Here is a 26,323-nt window from a genome sequence, read left to right on the forward strand (position 1 = left end):
CCCGTTTCTTTTAGAACGATATTTTTGCAGCCTTGCTCTGAAAAGGTCGATTCAATTATATAACGATTCTCTTTTTCTTTGTGTTCTTCTCGTGTCGTCCTCGTAAAAAACTTCAAGCTTTCTTTCCAGGAATACCTGTCTGCTCTAGAAACATTAACCATCCTCGGGCGGTGTGAGAGCTCCTCTCTCTCTCTCTCTCTCTCTCCCCTCTGAATTTTACGCAGTTAGAAAAGCTCGCAGTTGAAATCTGTATTTGGTTAGGGCAACAAAAAGCAAGTAGTACGAATTTCATTTTCAACATTAATCACTTCTTATTAGAAATGTGAATTGTAACGAAAAACATACACACAAATAAAAGATGACCCCATTTACATTTCAACGAAGTAAAACATTAGAGGTTACAAGACATTTTAAGATCATGTAATCGGTTACCTCAACTAAATGTGTAAGTAAAAACGCGTTCATAGAAATATGTAGTTAGATGTATGTAGGTAGATATGAATATATGCACAATTAACTGAAGAAAAAACAAATGCTCAATATTTGTTGGGTCATCCAAAGAAAAGTGACGCAACAAGAGTCTCCCCTACACACACACACACACACACACACACACACACACACACACATATATATATATATATATATATATATATATATATATATATATATATATATATATATATATATATATATATATATATATATATATATATATGTATATATATATATATATATATATATATATATATATATATATATATATATATATATATATATATATATGTGTGTGTGTGTGTGTGTGTGTGTGTGCGCGCGCACCGTTAACGTTATTACTTGTGTGTATGTTTCAAAGTAATATTGGTTTTTATTGCGGCAGATTACAGTTGACGCCTACCTTGCAAATACTATTATCTGAATCCAGAATAAGAGCCACAGCTCAGCTTTTCCTGCTGTTTCTTAAGTCTCCCTTTAATTTTTGGTAGTGAGACATTTTGCTCTGCAATTTCAAAAACCTCGCGATCCTTTCCATATTTTTTTCTACTTACTTTAGTCTCTCTTGTGACTCCACTTGCCTATGAGGGGCTTTTTTATATTGATAAACGACATGTGCAGTTACTCGGATCAGCTTATATGACTATATATTGAAATAATCACTCATTATGTGGCCTGCTATCCCAATAAACGACTAAAGCTTGTCTTACTTTTTTGAGAAGATTACGTCAGGAGCCTCGTTCTAGTCAGCAACACGGATTTCGACTCCCTTCACTCCCTGCATGATGGAGAATGTCTTCTTTTGGTCTTTCCTGCGAACATTGTAATCGAGCTTTAGTCTCGGAAAACTGTCGCTGTCGTTGGTGTTGTAGATTAAGCTAGCAAGCACCACGACGGGGCCTTGCTCTGAAGCACCCAACAGAGCAGGGCCGTCCAACCCCACGCCCATGGGCCAAGAGTGGCCCGTTTGATTTTGAAAGTGGCCGGCTAGAGAAAAATAAGTGAAAGTATATTTCTATACCATAAAAATTAAATTGACCGCTTGTCCTGAATAAAAGAAACATTCCTTGCACAACCAATAACTGCAAAGAAAAGTTTCATTGGCGTCTGTTGTGTGTTACGTTATATTTTCAAACGATGCCATTTATCAAAAATAACAAAGATCATCATATAAAACTGTACTAGTAATTGGGCTCCGCTTTGGCCTTGTTTTAACAGTCTCGTTCTGTAGTTACACTTTTTTTATTAGGATATATATATATATATATATATATATATATATATATATATATATATATATATATATATATGTGTGTGTGTGTGTGTGTGTGTGTGTGTGTGTGTGTGTTTTATACAAAACTATTATTACTGTACCCTTTCATTTTGTTCAGTACCATTCAGCTGACTAAAAATAACTTCTTGAGCAGCCCGTAACATACCTTTGTTAATTACTGACACTTTGCAACTATCATGGTAGGAGTGTTATTTGTTTTCCCGTCGGAAGAGAGAGAGAGAGAGAGAGAGAGAGAGAGAGAGAGAGAGAGAGAGAGAGAGAGCGGAGCAGTCTTAGCCCGATAAGAAATATTTGTGAAACGTGTATTTTTGAACTTTTTCTTATGCGTCCAAATGTTATAGAATGTACATATACGAAAAGCAAAAAAGAAATCATCTGAATGAATGAAGGATTGGTAATAGTTTCATTCTTGTGTTATTGAAATCTTCATGATGTCTACTCTAATATACAGTGTGAAGGAGGAAGTGACACCACATAGTCAGACAGCCCTCTTCTACTCTTTTTCAATGGTTAGCTTTTCGCCGATACACCATCCTCTATGGCAGGGCCCTCCAAGTTGTTTAGTTTGAGGGACGCTCTTGGAAAGACAAAAAGTCATGCGGGCCACCTGTGTGTATGTATGTATATGTGTGTGTTATATGTATATATATACACACATATACATACATGTGTGTATATATGTATGCATACACATATACACACATGTATGTATATGTGTATATATATACATGTATACATACATGTGTGTATATATGTATGCATACACATATACACACATGTATGTATATGTGTATATATATATACTGTATACACTCACATATACATACATACACACAGGTGGCCCGCATGACTTTTTGTCTTTCCAAGAGTGTCCCTCAAACTAAACAACTTGGAGGGCCCTGCCATAGAGGATGGTGTATCGGCGAAAAGCTAACCATTGAAAAAGAGTGGAAGAAGGCTGTCTGACTATGTGGTGTCACTTCCTCCTTCAGACTGTATATTAGAGTAGACATCATGAAAACTTCAATAACGCAAGAATGAAACTATTACCAATCCTTCATTCATTCAGATGATTTCTTTTTGTTTTTCGTATATCTACATTCGATAACATTTGGACGCATAAGAAAAAGTTCAAAAATACATATTTCACAAATATTTCTTATCGGGCTAAGACTGCTCCACTCTCTCTCTCTCTCTCTCTCTCTCAAAGTCTGTTATTATTACTGACGATTCTTAATTGGTTACACAACTAAGTATTTATTACTAACGGTATTTTATAACCAAAAGTTGTCTCCTCCGACGGGAAAACAAATAACATTCCTACTATGATAGTTGCACAGTGTCGGTAATTAAGAGAGGTATGTTAGTCAGCTGAATGATACTGAACAAAATGAAAGGGTACAGTAGTAATAGTTTTGTACCGTAACTTTTATACTAAACAGTGTATACAAATTACTCTTCAGAAAACATCGTTTATTAGTGTGATCATAGTAAAATTTAGTTATAATGAAAGTCATAGCGAACCAGCATGTGTATTTGTTTAAATCTGAAATGAGTAAATGGAAATATAAACTCTTCAGGTTGTTTCTCCTGTAGGTCTATTTTCTTCTTACAAAGGCGTATAGATAATACCAACTGATGAAGGTAGGAGCAAGTCAGGAACGAGAGCAAAGCAGCCTCAAGATCGGCCTAATTTAGCAGATGTACACGGTGCTTTTCCACAGGTGTTATGATGTGCCCTTAGACAACCGGTAGAACTAACAATGCGTGAGCTAGCACAAATTCGCACGCACGCAAACATGTCATTTTCCATTTAGCATATACAGTACTTAAAAAGTCTCTATAGGTTACGGCTGCTTGCAATATGCTCCTCTTCATCCAGGTTGCATTCCAACACAGTCAACTATCCTCCCGATATTTAATTCACTGCTCCAGTCAAGAGTTACTCCATTAGATTTTTCAGGGAAGCCCTATGGAATTAATCTCGAGCGTGCGATCACCTATGTGAGCGATTGCTTTTCGTGAGTGATCTGCCACACAAGAGAAAACCAGATGTGTGAAGCAACTATGCTTTATGAATCCGTAGGACTCTGCGCTGCATATATTTTGAACGGTGGGTAGCTTCATAAGCACTGTCTGCGTCATTCAAGCATTTTGTGTGTGGATATATATATATATATATATATATATATATATATATATATATATATATATATATATATATATATATATATATATATATATATAATATGCATTGTCTGTCATTCAAGCACGTACACACACACACACACACACACACACACACACACACACACACACACACACACACATATATATATATATATATATATATATATATATATATATATATATATATATATATATATATATATATATATATATATATATATATATATATATATAAATGGCAGCTCATATTATGCATATGTGTAGGCCTACTTACACAAAAATACACACACACACACACACACACACACACACACACATACACATATATATATATATATATATATATATATATATATATATATATATATATACATAGAGAGAGAGAGAGAGAGAGAGAGAGAGAGAGAGAGAGAGTCTGTTGCAGGTGTAGTTGCGTATGAAATGTCGATCGAAGAAATAGGTGTCTCCGTACCCTAAGTGCGTAGCGCTTCAAGTTCTGGGCTAATAACAGCCACACGGCTGCTGTCTGAAGAATGCTTTATTTAAGAATGAACTGATAAATACCGAAGAAAATGGAGAGGAATCCAGATTTATTAACTGAGCAGAACAATAAGTGACAGCTGTCTTTTGGTTGTCTGTTCGAGAAAGATTCTAGTACGCGTAGCCTATGCATTCTTCTCCCCCCTTCACCCGTCATTTTTCTTTTAATAAGTGCAGGTAACAATGTAATCAAATTCGCCCAAAGGCAAGAGGATAATTTCCACTTACTGGCTTAAAGGAAAAAGTGACACAGCTGTCTACAGGGGAAACTGTACAACTGCGTTTCCCATCTCACCCATCTTCCCGCGCACAACCTTCCCTCTTCTCTGACTGAAGAGTTTTTCTCGTCCAACGTAATAGACGTTACCAGAGGCGCCAGGCACAAGTTTACTGTTGCGACAGATTATGACATACTTACGTGTGCACATGCCCAAGTCTTCGTTTGTTTAACATCAATGACGAGAGGCTTATTTCCCTTCATTTCTGGCTACACTACACCACACCATCTACAAACGCATCCTTCTCTACTCGATCCTCATCGCCCTCTCCCTACCATCATTCTGCCGTCAACACAAAGGCTACAATTACTTGAATAGGGTTGTAGTGCACAGTAGTACTATTGCCAGCAGCGTACTCTTGGCTTCTTTCACTCTTCGTCGTCGCTAAGAAAAGACGAATGCCAAGAATCTTTGCAACTAGTAATTTGTCTTTGTGATCATTTTTCCCCGTCTGTTTGTCACCTGCTGATTTGTTTGTGAGGAGTTGTCATCCAATATCGTGGGTATGGGAGCGTGCCTCCGTATATTTGCGCGTTTTGGTCTTTGTGTGTGTTCGACCGTAGGTCTGTCTGTGTCTATTTTCGTCCAGCCGAGACTCGTCTCCCTAGGAACGTTTCTTTTCTGGCCACGCTGAAGAGGCACATCAAACCGCGCCCTTTTGAGAGCCTTTATTTCGAGTATTAAGATGTAAAACATGAGACGTTGGTACAAGTACCATGCTAATAAACACATAACATGATAAATGAATACATTACATGGAACAAGAGATGAGAGCATAATAAAGTGTATAAAACTCTAGACTAAGTTGCAACCTGCTGATGAATTCACGAGAGGTAGATTCAGTCACAGAATCATCCAGCATTATGTGAAATGTCAGTAATCAAATAGAAATTAATTGTCTGCTAATCTCAAAAGAAACTTGCAATAAAACAACTCAAAGTGACACCTGACTAGCAGAGACGAAGAAAGAAACAATTAAAAAATGTGCAAAAGTTTCTTCGGCGCAGTCGAGTTTTCCGTACAGCCGCTACAGCGTATAATCAAGGCCACCGAAAATAGATCTATCTTCCGGTGGTCTAGGTATGAGCCGCGGCCCATGAAACTTTAACCATGGCACGGTGATGGCCTATCCTACATCGTTGCCAGAAGCACGATTATGGCTAGCTTTAACCTTAAAGGCTAGAGGGCTGCAATTTGGTGTTTGATGATTGGAGGGTGGATGATCAGCATACCAATTTGCAGCCCTCTAGTCTCAGTAGTTTTTAAGATCTGAGTGCGGACAGAGAACAGTGAGGACAGAATAAAGTGCCGATGGACAGACAAAGCCGGCACAACGTTTTCTTTTACGTAAAACTAAAAAGTACATTCACCAAGGGGAAATGTCTAGTTGGCATCTCGACCGTGCTTATGACGTATTTCCAACTTCATCTCCTCTTTCTTGTCTTACTTGGGGGTAATTAATCTTTGACCCTCTGTCATTTGCTTCTTTAAATCTTTTCCCACTGCAACTGAAAGCTCAAGTAAATCACGTATATTATGTGAAAATTTGTATGAGTTAAGCTATTCTTGCAATGCACCATATATAAAGGGACATTTTCGAGTGGAAATGGTTGCTTTCCTTTACAGTTATTTTTACTTACCAATCTTTGAGACGTATAAAAGAATACGGCTCTAGACGTAGGTGGCTCCTATAGTTGTGAACAAAAAATATCGATACTGAACCTCTGCTGCGCAAATAACGGGGAATGCGATAACACTTAACATGGCGTAAGAACTTCAGCGGAGCAATTTCCGCAACTCCAGCGACCATACTCTTCAGATGTCTCAAAATTATAATATCGATTGACTATTTTTCTTAGGTGAACGTTAAACCTGCCTTTTGAGAAACTTTATTTAGGATTTATGAAACACAAAAGGATGGCAGAGACTTCCAATATTAGACATAATCGCTGTGATGAAATGATGAAGGCGCAAGACTTGTTAGTTACTTATTTCCGAACGGTACGTGCGAAAGTGTAAGGTCTACAGTGCTTTAGAGACCTGAAAATCATAAAATAGTCCATAATTGGAATAAGAATTAGAGTTGCTGGTAAACTGGTAAAATTTGCTATTCAGCATGACCAGGAAAACATTATGAGGAAAATCTAAAATAACGGAAAATGCACGCCGTACTGTATAGTAGATACACAGAGCAAATCATGAGAAGCTGTGCAGGAACAACGTACATGCATCGTTTAAAGAACACACACAGTTCCATACAGTCTTGTCCGAAATAATGGTGTGAATCTTCGTGAAAGTCTGATTATGTCGGTACTTCTGAAGAGTTCAGTTTCCAAATTCCCAAACATTATTTTTAAGTTAGTTAATAGAACAATTAGAAAATAGCGAAGGAATAATTTTTTCTTGAATCATTGAAACGTAACTAGTTTCACCTACTCAACCCTCTGATTATCCGTTTAGTGGTAACGGCAACAGACGCGAGTTGCAGGGCAGAGGATGATTTCGGAAAAATGACCAAGAAAGGAAGTTGATTCGTGTGAAGTAGGACAAAGAGGAACACTGAAATGGCACTGCAGAGAGGAAGTGAGTGAGGAAGAGAATAAACCCGAAGGACATCACTAGAGATAAGAAAAATGACAGGTGCGCTGCCATTCACCTTAACGAGCATTGCGACCAGAATGGATCCTACGATCCATATTAAAGAGAGGTGAGCATGGGATTTTGCTAGGGTGCCCTTGTGGCTGAGACCCTTTCAAAAGCCTCATTTGCGGCACTTCTGGAGTATCAAAATTTTTTCATGAAATGTTAAAATATATTTTACCGCAGATTCCCTTTCCCTTTGAAATCATTACTCTGTTGTAATACAAAGGACTGACAATTTGCTAATTCGCTGAAAGAGAAATCGAAACAACTGAACATAATCTCGTTCTTCAGTCTCCTTAAAGCAACACTGCAAAGCTTTTTTACTTATTCTGCATTACCACCAGGATCCAGAGAAGAGCTTCTCTGGATCTTGATTACCTCTGACTTTTCTGTATCGTTTGGCAGCGACGCGAAGCCCTGAGCGGTTTTAGACAACTCCCACATCCTTATTATGTTACCGCCTTGGCATTTGACAGTACGGGAAAAAGAGATGAAGAGTAAATTGTGAAAGGAGATAAATTGAAGAAAAACGCCAATACAAAATTATTGCTCCAGGTTTTTTTTTCGGAAAATATAATTTTTTGACGTTTGACTGTACTCTTACATGACTGGGTGAAAATATTTTTAAATGTTTTAACTTTAACGGAGGAATTTCTAATTCTCTATATCTCTCTCTCTCTCCCACGCCCCCAAAATTAGTCAACTCTTACTCACTTTATTGCAATAAATTTGATTTATTTTACTACATATTGTGTGATTCGAAATTGTCGTTATTAAAATGAAAACTTGGTTTTATTTCGAAAGAAAAGTCTTGTCGAATTTAGACTCTAAACCAGTCACCTGATGCTTACATTTATTGTTTATCATAATGTTGCTATTTTTCCTACTTTCATGATGCTTTGCGTTGTTCCATGTAGGTGTTTATCTTTCAGACTTGAAAAATATTTTCACTAGTCCTATTGGTTTCCCGAACTGAACCAGTAATTGGTCTATTCAATAATCAATTCATTACAAACAGCGTTGTTTCACCCCTATTTGTCAGTAAGAGAATAAACAGTTGAAATTGACATCACGTTCTCAGCTATTTGCTTTATGTGTATTAAATTTCGTTCATCTTCACCACCCTTGCATGTCACTTAGGTTATGACGACACTGCGTTTAGGAAAGGTGCTAGAATTAAATAGATATCCCTGGCCGATAACACGTTCGGCCAAACTTCCTCCGCTTCTCCCAAGCATTTCCTGTCACTCGGTTCCGAAAGGGTGACGCATGATACCCGTCACGAGACCGTTTGCGGGAGGTAACCGTCTCTCACTAGACGACGTCAGAGTTAACTAAAATCATTTGCTGTAAAAGCCACTGGACGACGTCAGTAACCCTGAACGTTGTAACGTCACCTTACAAAAATTCAACAATCAGTCGGGCTTGTCTTTGTAAAAGTCAGTTTTCTTGATAACATATTTTAAGTCCCGCTTTCCTTCTTTTCAATGAAGCGAATGAGAGTAAACACGGGAAGCTGACAAACCGCACAAAGGGATTTTTTTTTCACAGCCACAAAGCACTTGGTGGGGCCCATTCATACTCTATCGGGGCAGTCAGTCAATGGCACTATGACGTCATATATGTTTTCATCACTGTGGCGTACCCTAACCGACGTAAATGTACTGACATCGTCCCTATTATATGAAACTATAGGTTCCTTCAATTTGCAGCCCATTCCACTAACCATCAATTCCTTGTCCTACTCTTCATTTACAAAGTGCACAGTTCACGTGTCATTTGGCCATAATCAAACAATGTATCTGTTTGTGCATTTTTACCGATGAGTCTAATGTACAGACAAAAAACCTGAATCATATTAAGAAAGATAAGAAAGTTTACACGATTAGCGTGAATTGTACATGGTGCATGAGGACGATTCACACACTACTGATGAGACTAACTTTTGGTCTTGGAACGTCACTGAATTTGCGGTGATTTAAAAAAAATCATTTCACCTTTGACGCAGGTAAGAGTGTATGACGCGATGCATATAAACTGGTTTCTGCCTAAGGCCACTCCTGTCTTACCAGATTGCATATCGATAACTCATGCAGGAACGTGCAGTGACTGTTGTTTTGTTTCTCAATGAAGCCATCCCCCGGGGTAACGACTTAACGTTCAAAAACGCTAACATAATGCTTAAAGTTTATAGTTTTTCTAATTTGCTGTCGTTGCTTATGAAAATAACGGTAGTGTGGAAGTACACACACACACACACACAGGCCAATAGGATGCTTAACTTGAGGCCTCTGTGGAGGGGACCAGCGGACCGGTATAGGGCTTCCGTGAAGGCTTTGGCGCCTCAAGCAACTGGCCTCTCTCTCTCTCTCTCTCTCTCTCTCTCCATTAGCCAGACTAGGAAAAGGCTCACTACCACGTAAAGTGACTACGTATCACACATCGAAATATCCGTGCGCAATAATACAACCTGCGACGTACAGTACTCCGACTGTGGACGAAATATACGCCTCTCTCAGCTAAGTTGCACCTTAAGAACTAGCGACTTGGGGACGAAAATTGTCTGCTGTATTTGAAAGTCCAGCCCGCGAGGAGAGGCTAGTTTTTTCGTAAAAAGAAAAAACCGTTTTTCAAAGACATCGACTTTTATACCCATGTTTTATACCATTCTCCGAGGTTCATGGCTGTACTTTACGCCGAAGCAACATACTTACACAATTAGTTTTTCAGACAGTAAGGTAAAGCTTGCTCGTGTTCCACAACAAGAGCGAGCTTTCTGAAATACTAATTTGGAATAGGCAATGCGGCCGAGGACAAAAACAACAACGTGAAGCTGTTTCAAAATGCAAAAGTACGCAGAGTCGAGTTGCTGCCTAAGCAATTGAAATCCTGAGCTATCGACTCATCTGTTCCGGCTTACCTGGAAAGAAGACGTCGGAACGGACGAGAGCTCACTCACTCACTCACTCTCTCACTCATGTCATCCTCGGACACACGAAGGCAAATGTTACGCTTTTTACGTGTCCCCCTTGTTACCTGTTAACCTCTTACTTCGGATGTTTGCTTCCTTTTTCACTTTATTTCTGCTAAGTGTAATTGAGACTACTGCTGATACGTAAAATTCGGATATACCAATAATGAGTTTAACGCTCCCAAAGTTGTCACACACACACACATACTGTATATATACTGTTATGTGTATCATATATATATATATATATATAATGCTCTAGAATCATGATCAGAATCAACCTGAAAATTAATCACTTTATATATACAATTCAGGAAGCAAATAAAACATCTAACGCAAGAGCGGTGCATGACAGGCAAACGGAAAAGTTTACCTGAATCAACAACAGTGATCAACAGAATATCAATGAATTTCCAATGTTATTTACAGTACGGTAAAGTAGGAAGTATAAGTGAAAATCATGTGTTCCAAGGTGCTATCGCTATCATTTCCAGGGGCATCAGATTGAAAAAGAATTGCTTCAACCTTTACAAAAACATCCACACACGCAGACACGCGCGCGCACACACACACACACACACACACACACACACATACACATATATATATATATATATATATATATATATATATATATATATATATATATACATTATAGTGGTAATCATCTTACAAAGAAAAAAATGAAAGAAGTGAACGATATGCCCAACAGTTTCGTCCTCCAACGAACCTCTTCTTGAAACGTTTATTCAATATATATATAATATATAATATATATATATATATATATATATATATATATATATATATATATATATATATATATATATATATAATAAACGATAATAAATACGTGGAAACTATAAGGAAAAATAGAGCATGAAATGTCAAAAGTACATTTGCATTATGGATGCAGCAGACATAAGGAAAAATTTTCCGGACTGTGACCATTTGAACAGGAATACAGTTGTTTAACAGCCAAAAATCAAATGTGCTTGGAAAAAGGATTTAACGGTAAGTAACAGGATAGCAGAAGTGCAATTCAAATATTTTGGTTTTGGCTAAGTCTAGTCATAGCTTTGCAAGCTATGGGAAAACGGGAAATAAATGGAGAATAACTTCATTGCAATGCACACATCTTTCTCTCTAAGCGCTAGTTTGTAGCAACATTCACGGAATTTGCAATAATGCTATGGAAAGAATAAATGCTGGCGCCGCTGTAATTTGTTTCCGCTCATATTGACGTGAGAACTACCTAGTGTTTCCCTCTGCAAGTGAATGCAGTGGGAAACACAAGGTAGTTCTCACGTCAATATTATTAGTGGAAACAAATGAAAGTGGCGTCAGCATTTATTCCTTCCATAGCATTATTGCAAATTCCGTGAATGTTGCGACAAACCAGCGCTTAGAGACATCCCTTTAAGGGAGTGCCTAAGTAGAGCTTACCTTTCGGTTTACAGCAATTCCTTTAGGGGATGAAGTTGCCTACCCTATACAGCTCTCCACCGTGGCTGCGGTTCAGCGCAGTCGACTGACCACTAGGCACACAATTCACTACATAGGTTAACAGAGGCACAATGAATTCACCTGAACACTCGAATCTCACGAGTGAAGCGAGTATGCATGTATGTGAGTGTATGTATAATATGTATGTAGGTATGTATACACACACATATATATATATAGAGAGAGAGAGAGCGTGTGCGTATTCTCATGTCCTGGCAAAGCGCGCCCTCACGCAAACTATAACTGAATCAGTCTTATTTTCAGGGGAAAGGTGTTGGGGGTGGGGTAGAATGGAATCATCATTTATGATAATCTAAACTAAACAATTAAATTCCGAGTTGACCTGCCCTTTTGGCTTTTAATCACAGTGATCGAGGTATTGATGGCAAATGTTCTCGAAATTTGTCGTCTAAATGCAAATTTAATCTCCAGGTATTCAAGAATCCCTCCAAACGAGCTGAACCCAGCTCTGGAAACAAGGGATAATCTCCGTCTTGGCGCATCGGTGTAAATTATTCGATTAACGACTCTGAGCGTGTTTCAATAACACTCTCAGCGATATCGCATTGGGTTGATGTCCTCTTTCACACACACACACACACACACACACACACACACACACACACACACACACATATATATATATATATATATATATATATATATATATATATATATATATATATATATATATATATATATATATATATATATATATATATATATATATATATATATATATATATGTATGTTTATATGTACAGTATGTATGTATGCATTTTTACATTTTGAGGGGGTTTCTCATCAAGCCTCTGGAGATGAGATTCCTAATCCCAAACTCCTTGTCTTGACCCGAACAGATGCCAGTATCCATTTCGAGCATGGTGGAATGGTAGGTGGCAGGCCGAGAGTGATCCACAAACCTAGCAAAGGTGAGTAGCATCACCAGTGCACCGCTGCATCTCATTTGTAGTCCCATGGCCTCCTATTGTCTCCATTATTAACCCTCTCAGTTGCCTTTCTTACATCTATGACAGTGACTTCCACATGATTCACATCAATCAGATCTACGTCTCTTTAATCCCCTGCGTTTAACTCTTCAAACTTATCCTGTCGACACGGGACTACACTTTCACATGTACATTTTCCATACAGAAATTTGTGCCGTGACGATGCGCAATGAACGTGAAAGCCCTCACTGCTGAATTTTGCCCGTTATTTTTTCTTGGTAGTCGCTTATACTAAAACCACTTGCATCTTGAGCTCTTTTAGTATGCAGAGATCTATTTACTTATCATTTCTTTTTGCATTTATTTCTGTCCGGGATAAATACCTTTCCTCACAAGAGTACTTTCTAAAATTTACCTCTCCATTTCCATTACTTCCAACTTTTTTCTCCCAATGTTTCCTTGACTTCTTTTTTATTCCCCTTGCTTACCTTTTTTGTCTATCCAGCGCCTGAAGTTTAAACAGCCTCCGTTTTTTCTTTCACTAAACCCTTCCTCATTCAACCAAACACTGCTTTTATCCACTCCTTCCTTTACACCTACGCTCTTAAAGATCCCATGCTGACTCAGTGACCCTGTTTCGGGTAAACTAGTCGTCGTGAACTCGAGCGTCCTGAAGAACCATCTTTCTGATCTGCTGATGAACTCTATCCATTATAAAATGGATTTTATAAGCTGCTGGGGGTGCAGCGCTTGGACAATGTTAATGAGGCATGTGAATTGCTCCCAGCTAACCGCTTACCAGTCTACCCAGCTGTAAATGGGTACCAGAGTCTACCATACGTCCCGTAAAATGGCATGGGGATGGCAGCCTCACCTCCAAGGACTTGTTGATAAACCGGAAGGTTGCACTCTACCCGCTACCCCTTTGTGTGTGTGTGTGTGTGTGTGTGTATATATATATATATATATATATATATATATATATATATATATATATATATATATATATATATATATATTATAACCTTTTATTACATTACAACCTTTTATCCCACTTCTGCCTCAGTAGTACCAGAGTAGCATTGCGTAATAAAATCCAGCCTTGTATCGATTATGATAAGGCAACAGACATGTTACATCGATTAGGTTTTAGCCATGAAGTTTGGAGGGGACATGTCTGTGGTGTCGGGTGTATGGAGGGTTCTGGGTGGGTGGGGTTTGAAGCCGTAGCTTGGGTAGGTGGGGCTCCTTTCCTAGGGAGAGGCTGGTGGGAGGGGGTAAGAGGGACGGAAAATGAAAATTCTCTTTGTCACCCGTCGTATCTGCAAAGTTGACACTTATGAAGAAGTTATACCAACTCCAGAACGTGGCGAAGAATTGCTTGCTGGGCTTCTTCCTAAAAGCAAACACGTGTTAATCAATGCAATATTAACAATTCTGTTCCCAGTGCTATTGATATGCAGCAAACTTACTTTAAATAAATTTTCAAGACATCTGTGCTACGTTTATTAATGGGCTTACTGTACTTTACATCAGTGGTAACGCAATTTACGCATACAAGTCTGCCATTTCCTACTTTTAAGTTAAAATGTTAAAATACGATTCCTATTAAAGTTTCCATTGCTAATACCGTAGGCAAGAAGGATTAAGTCAATGGCCGCTAAGATACCAGTTACAGAATTATGACAATTTTTGCCATTGTCTCAAAAGTTTACTTAATCTTGAATTTTTACTGGTAAGTTTTATGGGCATTAAGAAACTTTGTGAATGGATAAAAATTAAAACTTACGTTTGATAAATATAACAACATGACATAGCGTAATTATCATACGCCTGTCAACCCCACCTGCCAAGGACATGAAGTTTTGGTTGACGTTCTCGTACTGTGTCTGAAATTTTACTTTGAAACACAATTCAAAGGACGTAATTATTTTTTCCAAGAAATCCGGAATAATAGTTATGATACATACTAATGGATGATGATATCTTAAAACTTTTCCATAATCTAATACCACTGTTGTTCAAATAAGTCATGCAAGCCCGTGAACCTTTCAGTCAAATTATAATATTATTGCGTCATTGAAAATCAGTATCTTCCAGACCTTACATCCTATTTACGCGGCTTTATGAAATGTATTTCCAATGAAATGAAAAATCAGACATTTGATGCTTGGTCTAGGGTGTGGAGCCGTTTAAATCGATAATTACGCCTTTATTTTACCTAATAACTGCACAATGTTGAATGAGTGACATGTAAATAAGAGGACCATATAATTAAATATAATTTCTTTCAAGTTTTCTCGAAGTTACTTTCTTACTGTAATTCATGATTTCCAAAATAACTTTTCTTTACGTATTGCGATGATCATCATATGGCAGCGTCCCAGTTGACTCTGCCAGCTATGTTACTCGAGAAAAAATATGCGGCCTTAGTTCTGAAGGTTAACGCTATTATCAATACAGAGCATAACATAAACTTGAATTACTGTTTAATTATCGATTTTAAAAAATGCAAAAATCACTGTATTTACAAAAATATTGGTCGCAATTTAGGCTGGACGCTCGCAAAAATTTTTACTCTATTTACCACTATTAGCAAGAGTACCATGACCCACGGACCCTGTCTGAAAGGTGCCTAATGCAATTAAATGTGCAATTTTTCAATGACTTTATATTGGTTTTTAGACATTTTACATGCAGTTAATAACATCATATGAATATGAAAGTTAAAGAAGCTACAGCAGCTTAGGTTAGTAAGTGAAAATACCATAATAAATTAATTAAAACAAATATTCCCATTTAACACTTCCACAAAACGAGACTGCAATATACAAAATTTTGTTTCATAATAAATATGGGCCGTCTTTATTTAAAATACAAATTAAAAGAAGGTGTATTTTGCTGAATTAGGTCCAGAACTAGAAAACAGCATCACGTAGCGGGGTGCATAGGCCTCCGTTTAACATACATTATATATTTAACATACATTATATATATATATATATATATATATATATATATATATATATATATATATATATATATATATATATATATCTGCTATACGTATGATTAGAGAGATCAGGTGAAAACGAAATTTTATAATATATATATATATATATATATATATATATATATATATATATATATATATATATATATATATAATTATAAAACTTCGTTTTCACCTGATATATATAATACTTCATATTCACCTGATCTCTAATTATACGTTTAGCAGATACATTAAGAATTATGCAATGTTTCTGCGTACTGTAAAGTATGAAGAGTGATGTACTCAGTCATTAGATGTTTGTTGATACCTCTTTCCCATTCCTATATATATATGTATATATATATATATATATATATATATATATATCTGTTCGCACATACATCCTTCATCTGTTTAAATAATGCCTGCAATGCGTGGTCACAAAGCACATCCTGTGCTGTGAGTGGAACTATCATGCTTTGTGCATGCTGCTCCGATAACAGCCATTTCAACCAATCAATAATTTGATTCTCATGCATCGTTTGTGCATGGGAGTTCGAAAATGTGTCTGGATGGATACTGCAGCGCGCTTGCATCAGCATACTGCGATTTCGTACGGCTGAGATGTAGAAACCATTGCTGTATCGATAGGGGGGCGTATATCATGTACGAGACAAGCATTGTCTCTACAAAAGTAGCCGGGAAAGGCTGGTGTAATCCAAGTTTATCTTATGTCCGCCTGATTCCTTCACCTCTGCAAACCAGGTCAATAGTTTTTCTACCTTTCTTTTCGATAATTCCTGGTGTTTCCAGCCAGTAGGAGCATAGAATTTTACAGACTTTGTGGTACATTTTCTTTGCTAGTATATTTCTTTTTCTTGGTTATTTCTAAGTCTTTAAATTCATTTTAAAAACATTTACCATACTGAATTCACTAAATGAGTGCAGAGGTCAAATACTGCATACCACTGAATTGATTTTTTATATACATTAGGTATTTTATACATGATTAAGCTAATTTAACGGAACGTCTTTTTTCATGAAATCTCCCGTATTCATTCTTGTGTCACATTACGAACTGTATCGGAACAATTCAGAAGCGCCTGCAAGTGACCTCTTGACAATTCGACTGAACACGTCTTCACAATGGACGCCTTTGTCCAGAGATAACAATGATTTAAGCATATGCAATAGGCGTTACTGTTTGTTCTTCTCTTAGATTCTACGCCGACTTATTTCTTATTTGCACTATAATTTTTACGCTAGATTATACAAACAAATCCAACACAACTGGCTTGAGATAAGTCATTTGTAATTACAAAGTAGTATTAAAAGACTGACCTAATATTTGCTTCTTTTTTGTTTTTTGCTGCTCAGCGTACACCATACCTGAAGAGATAGATAATTATTCTAATGATGATTAGTGGCCATTTCCCACAAAAATTTTCAAAGAGAGAGAGAACATATGTATACAATCGTTCCTTAAGTTTCTAATTCTCAGTTCTCCGTTTCATTCATAAGCTTCAATTCAGTGTATACTTGCAACCTTCAAATTCCTGCGCCACACTCATCATTTACTTTAGTTAGAAAACTTACATAAAAACAACCAGGCTTGTAAAGCATTTATTAAGCAATCAATTTCTTTTAATCTACGGCCATTATGCCAACACTCCGATAAAGCTGTTTTAGCTGGTCGTTACTCTGGATTTTATGCATTTCATCAGAGCGTAATGTTAATTGTTATCACCTCCCTTTTCCCTCTGCGTATTTGAAATCGCTTATGAAATGAAGCCCAGTAGAATTCCTCTCCATGTGTATTCCCCAAACCACACACACACACAAATATATATATATATATATATATATATATATATATATATATATATATATATATATATATATATATATATATATATATATATATATATATATATAATGTCATTAATTTTATTGTACTAAAAAATTAGGTATTATTACTTGTAGCTTGAAAATGATGCCTGCTGGTTGGCCTCGAAACGTTGCAATTGAATAAATATGACTTTCTTGACCTGTTGGTGTGCTCCCCTGCCTTCATTATATATATATATATATATATATATATATATATATATATATATATATATATATATATATATATATATATATATATATATATAATTATATATAGTGTGTGATTTTAAATCACGAAACACTGCAATCGTGAGATAATTTTTTAAAACTGATAATGGGGTTTATTAGAACGGGCAAGATTTAACCTCATTAGTATTTAAAATGAACCGAGTAGTTACCACTTGTCCAGGGTCAACGAATGACTAATGAGAATAACAAATTATCAGAAGCCCTAAATTCTCAATACAGTTCAGTTATAATTACACAGAAATATTTATATGTGTAATTGTATCTGGCCTTTTTTGAGTAAATAATTTAACATTCCTTTCATCAGTTTAAGCAAGATTTCGGGAAAATCCTTTCAGATTAGTAAGGAATTTCCTTGTGGTGTTCAGCTGTGTAGTAATTCAATCTAAAGTTGATGCGAGATGAAAACACTCATCGCACCGGTTGGGGAAACAGATGTCGAACCCGCGTTGCAGAGGAGAGAGACCACTAATTTATGTGCAGCACCTTCGTAGCGATACCTACCTAAGGTTGTCCTCGTGGTTGCTAGTGTAAGAGTGGTCTAGGTACGGCTAGAGGCTTTTGGAGTTGGCGGAGGAGGAGGAGTTGGTGTGGATGTGGGTCGAGTGATGGCGCTGCTGTAGTGTGGATGGTTGTGGCGCGCAGAGCGTGTGCGGGTGAGTGAGTGAGTGTGAAGAACCGCCATGATCGTATTGCGGTTCCAACTTGCTTGAATTCGCGTCTTTTTCCTTTCGGTGACCCCTTGTGTGTGTTCGAAAGAGGAAATTATCAACATGAGCGGATCCTAGGGGTGTTTCCCCCCATTTTGTGGTGGGCTGTGGCCCGCTAAGCCCCCCCGCATTAGTGAAATATGGTGAAAAAGTGAAGTGGGGGTAACTCTAGGAGTTGGCTATCAATGTTTGTGCTGTGCCAAGATGAGCAAGTTCCGCGCCAGGCAGCTCGATGCCTCCAAACCTATCCCCGTGTACATGCAAGAGGACATTCCCGACTTCGCCGATTACAATGCCATCAACAGAACGGTGCCCCAGATGCCCACGGGCATGGAAAAGGAGGAAGAAACGGTAAGTGAAGATGGACAGGAAGAAGGCGAGGCTGGGGGAGCACGGGAGATCCCTGCGCCGCCGCCATATTGGATTTCCCCCCCTCACCCCCATCTTCCCCACTCATTGTCTCTCCCGCCAAGTTTAAAACTTGAACTATTATATCCACTCTTTTCTCCTCTCATGTGCGTACAAGTAGACTGACAGCGTCAGTTTTCTTTAGTTTTCATGAAATCACCCAGATAATTTAATAAAAATAAGACAAAATGCATAATGTCAAGGAAACGTTTGTATGAATGGTGGTGGGGGTGGGGCTCCTGGGGGAGGGGCCGAATGTTTTTAACAGGTGCAGTCGTTCAAAGATTTGACACATGACTGGCGAATATTTATCTTTAATCTTTTGGAACATTAATCCGATATTTTTTCCAAGCTTCAGATTTTGATAGTAATTAATTCAACTTTATAAGCCCTTCTCTTGAGAAAGGTCCTTGAAAAATACCCGTAGGCCTATATGGGGGAATTCTTTGTTTACATCATATGTATATAGGCCTATGCAAACGCAACCTATATATACATTGTTTATATATAATATATATTCTGTTTACACCATATAGGCTATATATAGGCCTATACAAACGCAACCTATATATACATTGTTTATATGTAATATATACATATATATACATTGTTTATGTAATATATACATATATATATATACCGTATGTATGTAACATATATATGTGTAGTATATATACTGTACAGCATATAGCCAAGTCTAGTATGTATTTATATATTTATAGGCCTGTGCATAAAGTACACATGTATGCATGTTTGGATACAATTATACATAGGCCTATATGCACACATACAATGGGCACATCTCTAGTTGTGTGATGAATATATAAAAAAATAAATTTAAAACATACAATGTACTAAGGCAGTTAGTCTTAAAGATAAATAGTTTTTGGGGTTACCTGTGCTTGTAGGATGCTTTGGGTGTGCTTTTGTAGTTTGAAAATACTTTTTTTTATATAGGCTATTCATAAGAAATTAACTTGATAATCCCTTTTGTTAGCTTATCTGTGTAATATGTGTAAATAACCTATATCAATAAATATATGCATTTTCTTGGCATACATTATACATAGGCCTAGGCCTATGTAGTTTATCATAAACTAAATTTATTAGGCTATATGAGAAGGTAGATGTACAAAGACTTTATAAGGCTATTATTTAAATGGATTATTGTCCCCAAATAGTTGAATATACAAATTCAGTCATTTTAAATCTTTGTTAATTATGTAGGCCTATGTCATGTTGAAATTTTTATTTTTTTCTGAGAAAAATATTGTTCTCCCAACTTCTAAATGTAATCAAGCTATTATAATCAAATCAAACTTTCTCACTCTTTTTGGGGGTGAATGGGGCATCTTATATTTTTTATATAGCCTGTACTGTAGTAGGAAGCTCACTTTGGCTGAAGATTATTTTGCTCTTTTGGTGATACTATGGTACTTTAATCCCTTGCCATGGTACTTTAATTTTAATCCCTTGCCAACACTAATTTTTCTGTCATATGGTTGAATAGGGGAGGTAGGGTTGGTTGCATAATAACTTGTAATTTTTTGCATAGGTTGCTTATTTTTTTATTTATTTTTTTTTTTTTTTAAGTCCATTGTTGTTGTTTTGGAATTATGCTCTTTAACTCTTGTAGCCTACATGGAACGTGATAGGTGCTTACAGTGTGTGCCCTGTGCATAAGTACTGATGCTGTTTTAAAAATACTTTCTATACTAAAGTACCTGAATGTTTTCGTATGCCATTTTTAACACCTGATATATATTAGTAATTCAGATGACATAGGCTCAAACTTTCATTCATCTTGTATGCAGATCAATTCTTTAAACCATTATCTATTCGGAAGACTATTACTGTAATCCCTTCCGCTGATAAATGCCTCTCCTAGCTGAATTAAGGTAATGGGATCGTGAAAGGAGGTACCCTCCAACCTTAACCCTCTACTGCTCAAGCGGACTAATTAGTCCACTAATTAAAATACATGTGTAATGCTGTTATTATGGCTTGATAACTTAGGCTAGTCTGCCTACATGGACTAATTTGTCCTATTACTAGTTCTTCCTCCTGACTGTTTCCGCCTATTATCACCAACATCAGCACAAGTATTAACAATCTTATAGAGGATGAGGATGTGTTGATGTTATCCTCAATACTACATTTTTTGTCCAAAATGGATGAAATACAAAGTAAGTAGAGTTATCTCAAAATTATTTCTTGATAAATGTGTATATTACCTTACATATAAATGCAAAATAACATGTAAATACTATTTGCTTTGTGTTTTATTATTGTTTCTAATTAGTGGACCTTTTAGTCCAGTTGGGAACATCTGAGCCTTGGTAATTATAGGCCTAATTAGTCCAACTGGTTATAGCAAAGAAAGACCTTGTTTTCTTACAATATATCACTTGATATACTCAAATATAGAGATTGTTATGTACACAAATTATTGTTTGACATCATTGCCAACATCTCTACCACCACTGTCACCACTGCCAAAGCTGCAACTACCACCACCACCGCAGCAACCACCACATACTAACTATCATCACATATTTTTAGCACTATTATACTTTTTATGACTATCTACATTACCTCTTTGTCTAGATATTCCAAAATCTATTATCTATGAAGAAGACTGCACAAATTAGCTGCCAGAAATTTGGAATGTTGACCGTAATGAACCAGAAGAATGGTCGGGTTTGAGCACAGTATCTATTTTTCATTAAGTAAATTTCCTAATATCAGAATGAATTGGTCAACCCAGCTAGGTCCTCTTGGAGAAATTGCTGCAGATGTTATGAGTCGTAACAGATGGGAAGAAATAAAATCCAAATTTCTTATTGTTGATAATTCGATCCTCGATTCAAACTCCAGAGGAAATAGGAACAAGTTATTCAAAGTCCGCCCCCTTGTTGATAAACTGAGAAGCAAGTTTCAGCAAATCCCGATGACTCAAAATCTTTGTATTGATGAACAACTTGCTCCTTTCAAGGGAGATAGCAGTTTCAAACAGTATATAGGCCTACCCAGTAAACCGCATAAATATGGGTATAAGTTTATGGTTCTTGCAGACAGTCAGGGTATAACATATGATTTTATACCATGCACAGGAAAATTGATCCAGTCAATGATCAAAATGTTCCTGTCCCTGGTGCTAGTACCAATACTGTAGTGTGTTACATTTAGCTCAAGTAATCCCTACAAACTGCAACCATCTTTTATTCTTTTATAATTGGTTTACCTCTATGCCACTAATGCAGCAGCTGTCTACCAGGGGTATTTGGTGTTGCAGAACATTGGGTGTTCCTTGCTTGCCAGGAATAAAGAATTCGAAGGATGCTGAGAAAGCTTTAATGAAAAAAGGTAGAGGTTCGTATGAAGAGCTAAGAAGTACAGGTGAAGGATGTGAGGTTACAACAAGTGGTATGATACTAAAGTTGTGAATATTATGTCAACTTTTGCAAAAGCCAATCCCATCAGTAAGGTGTCCAGGTATGACAGGAAACTCAAATGTAGGACTGATGTAAAACTTCCTTGACATCAAGTATAACAAGTCAGTGGGGGGAGTAGACTTGGCAGACTGCCTTATTTCCCTATACAGGGTAACTATAAGGTCCAAGAAATACTACCATTGTCTTATTTTCCACATGATTCGATATGGTAATAGTAAATAGGCTAGCTGGCTACTCTATCGACATGATGCTGGAAATCTTCATGTACCAAAGCCAGATATCCTTCCCCTTGCATTCTTCAAACTGAAAGTTGCATTTGCTTTCATGAAAAGAGGAAAGTCCTCAGAAAACCTAAAAAGAGGCAGGCCATCAAGCCTAGAGGGTAAAAGTAAAAATCGAAAGGTAGGACGACCTGCACAGGCAATTCCTGATAAATCCATTCCTGTAGGACATTTCCCAAGTGTTGATGATATAAGGAGGATTTGCAAGAATCCAGGATGTAAAAGAAAAACAAATATTTTGTGCATGAAATGTAAAGTAAACTTGTGTCTCAATAAGAACAACAGCTGTTTCTCAAAACTCCACACACCATAAGTAGGGAATGAGATGATAAGGATTTTCACATCTTGTATTAGTGTCCCATTCAAAGCAGAAGCATGTATATAAAGAAGTTAATCAGTATATATCATTACAATTATTGTCATAACCTTTTTAAATTATTCAATTACATTCTGATTTCAAGGAAAATTACAAGGCAAAAATTTGAAAGACTAAATTACTAATTGATTATTTTCAGTCTTTTGTCTAAAGTAATGATAAGTAAGCAGCTAGTTTTTCTCATTTATGCATTTAATTCATGTAGGCTATGAACTTTCTACAATAAAATATGAATCAAAATATAAAACAAGTACAGTATATAGTTTGATGATAATTTATGTTTTTAGAATATTATTGCTAAAGCTGTAGAACGGATTGGCTGTTCTGATGCCCGACTAGACTAATTAGTCCACTAATTCTAATTTTGTAATAATAACATAAATAATTAAAAAAACATATATATAAGTATATATTGGTACTATATGAAACTCTTGAAAAGGGAGAAAAATTTTTTTTTTAATAAAAAAATTGGGCAGTAAAGGGTTAAGGTAAGGAGTATATTGTGTATAGTGGCCCCCTGCCAGTTAGGACTCAGTGTGCAGGTTTAGGTTTTGATGAATTCATGTATTTCACTAATATTATTTATGGTGCTTTAGCTGAGGTATTTCACTTTTGGGGGACCAAAAGGGCCACCAGGTAAGGTTATGTTAGCCAAGGTAAGGTTTGGATGTGTCGATGTGTTTTAGAGCACCTATGACACTCTGGGTTAGGTTAGGTAAGAGTTTTTGCTCCTAGCCAGGTGAGGAACCAGTAGCTTAGATTAGGATGCATCCCTGTCATTGATCTTGTTACATCTTCGTCCATTTTATAACATATTTTGTGGATGATATTGAATTAAGTACATGAGCCATGCATTCTTCTTATGGTTTATCCTGTGGTTTATGCATTTTAGGCAGTTCCTATTGGTGTAGTGCACTCATTTAGAGGATTTTAATGGGTCTTCCCCTCTGAAAACCTTAGTTTCCCACTGGCAGATAAAAGGGTTACGGATAAAAATGAGTGATTTGCACCAACAGTAATTGTCATAAATGCATAAAACACCAGTTAATAAAATATATGGTTCATGTATCATAATATTACTGTTCTTTTATTCTAACTTTAGGAATGTCAAATCATTGCTGTCGCTTTTATCTTGGTAATATTTTTAGGGTTATAGTTGGTAAAGACAGTGAAAGAAATTGCACCAGGACCTTTGGAGGCAGCTTTGATTAAGGGAAAGGTGTGCAATAGAAAGAGGGAGTGCTCAAGGACATTATCTTTCTTCTCTGTCAGCGGAGTTAGTTCAAACTTGTGTAATTCTCAGGATTATTTACCATATAGCCTAATCACAAGTCTATGTGTGGTGTCATTGAATCTACTCATTTTTTGTCTGTTATTTATACTGGGTTAAAGTTATTTACATAAGATAAATCATAGGAGTAATTGGCACTGTATTGTAATTTTTTGTTTTCGAATTGGAACATTTAGTTAATTAGTACTGCCATAGGTAATTGGAGGCTTTTAAGGTTATTAAACTATATCAGTAATAACATTCCTTAAAAATACTGAGACAAATTTAGTTACAGTTAGGAAAATTAGAACCATTTATGTGCAGAAGGTTTAGCAATTGTTTATCTATGCTGAAGATATTAGCAGTTGCCTAATAGTACGTTGGGTATCCTACTTAAAATTGTTCTTCAACAGACATATAAATAACATTTGGGATATATTACATGTAGGTACTGTGGTATAGCATATAACAGTGCAGTACAGTATATTGGAAATTTCTTTACATTTACATAGGTATGTATACTTTTTTATACCATATTTGACAGTTTTAGCTGCTTTTAGATAATGTTATATCTTATCCATGGTCAGTATTCCATTTAATATTTTCCCACACATACATGTGACAAACTTTTCAGCTATGCTGTATAAGTGTTTGGATTATTTTTTGGGTTCACATTTATAGTTGATCAATTTGTATGAGATTAGGCTAATTGAGAACGAGGATTCTTTCTTGTATTATTGCATTATCTATGCAGTGCCTACACATTTCTTGAAATTTTTAGTAAAATGCTGTTGATTTGAATAGGATACACTGTAGCCTATAGGCTTTGACATGTCATAAATAGGCTAAAAGTGTGGGGATGCATTCCTTGAGGTGCATATTTTTTTTTTAGCTTGAAAGGAAATTTTGAAGAGTATTGGTTTATGTCATACAGTATATAGCCTAATCTGCAATTCCCTAAATTTATTTTTTTATTTTTTTTTTTCTTAATTTCTTTACAATGTAACCTGGTTCTTAATGTGACTATTGTGTTCATGCTGTACAGGGTATTTGTAAAGTAGACAGCTTATGACATTGAGAGTATTGAATAAATGTCACTTGACACAGTAAATATGTTTTGGTAATGCATTATTGCCATATGTTTCGGTTGCCAAATTGCATATTGTTTGACTTTGTTTTGATTATATTGAGTTGTGTTTTAGGGTAGGAGTACAAAGGTTTATAGAGTGTTTTACTATACCTTTCTTGATTCAACAATGAAATGATTGACAGCAGTATGATATGCTGTCAGTGGAACTCTAATAAGAACTGGCTCAACATCATTGAGCATCTTAGAGTTGGTGTTAGAAGAGTGGGTGATTGGAGTGCGTAGCAGATTCACATTAGTTCCTTTCCCTAATTTATCAAAACCTTAGCCAATTTTAGTAATTTCCATCAAGGGTATTGCTTAGTTGTACCTTAGTTGTACTATGCTCGTGATATAAAATAAGCCTCCCAGAGAAAAGCGTAAGCTGAGGTACATGTAAGCTGATTACAGGGTTGGCAATAGTGCATCAGTGGGTTTTCTCAGAGAATTTAACTACGTGTACTGCTGTAAATTTAGTTTTGAAAAGATTTCAAATAAAGCTTTTAGGTTTTAAGCTTTATTGTATGTGGCTAATAATAAGATGTTTTCAGCTTTATTAGCCAACCTGTAATGCCTATGGTGTTTTGGGAAATGAATGTGTAATAGAATTTTATGGCAAAATTTTGTGATTAATGTATGACAAGGTCTAACCACTTGAAATTTATCATGTTTAATATCACCATATGGAATACAGTTAGG

General features: G+C 36.4%; 2 protein-coding genes and 1 pseudogene across 11 annotated transcripts in view; 2 read left to right on the top strand and 1 right to left on the bottom strand.

Annotated features, from left to right (window-relative positions):
* The window catches only part of LOC136853203 (uncharacterized), a 38,941-nt gene extending 20,294 nt beyond the window's left edge, over nt 1–18,647 (bottom strand). Inside the window, exons 1-2 of one of the 6 annotated variants that reach the window (XM_067128611.1) lie at nt 18,503–18,647; nt 17,204–17,251 (exon numbers count right to left, since the gene is read on the bottom strand). Coding sequence is in view for 1 of the 6 variants with exons in the window: in XM_067128576.1 (XP_066984677.1) it covers nt 4,938–5,000 (63 nt within the window). In the remaining 5 variants the exon portion in view is untranslated. Of the gene's footprint in view, nt 1–1,205; nt 1,308–4,747; nt 4,887–4,937; nt 5,089–8,291; nt 8,450–17,203; nt 17,252–18,502 lie in introns of those variants that run through there. The other 5 variants (XM_067128598.1, XM_067128590.1, XM_067128614.1 and 2 more) reach the window with 5 other exon arrangements.
* The window catches only part of LOC136853181 (enhancer of polycomb homolog 1-like), a 120,887-nt gene continuing 112,972 nt past the window's right edge, over nt 18,409–26,323 (top strand). For 2 of the 5 annotated variants that reach the window (XM_067128530.1, XM_067128537.1), the window contains exon 1: nt 18,727–19,059. In XM_067128530.1, coding sequence (XP_066984631.1) covers nt 18,913–19,059 — 147 coding nt within the window. In that variant the 5' untranslated portion in view covers nt 18,727–18,912. Of the gene's footprint in view, nt 18,544–18,642; nt 19,060–26,323 lie in introns of those variants that run through there. The other 3 variants (XM_067128556.1, XM_067128547.1, XM_067128561.1) reach the window with 3 other exon arrangements.
* LOC136828102 (uncharacterized) lies at nt 19,305–22,562 on the top strand (annotated as a pseudogene).

The sequence above is a fragment of the Macrobrachium rosenbergii genome, chromosome 3, assembly GCF_040412425.1.
Source record: "Macrobrachium rosenbergii isolate ZJJX-2024 chromosome 3, ASM4041242v1, whole genome shotgun sequence".
NCBI lineage: Eukaryota > Metazoa > Arthropoda > Malacostraca > Decapoda > Palaemonidae > Macrobrachium > Macrobrachium rosenbergii.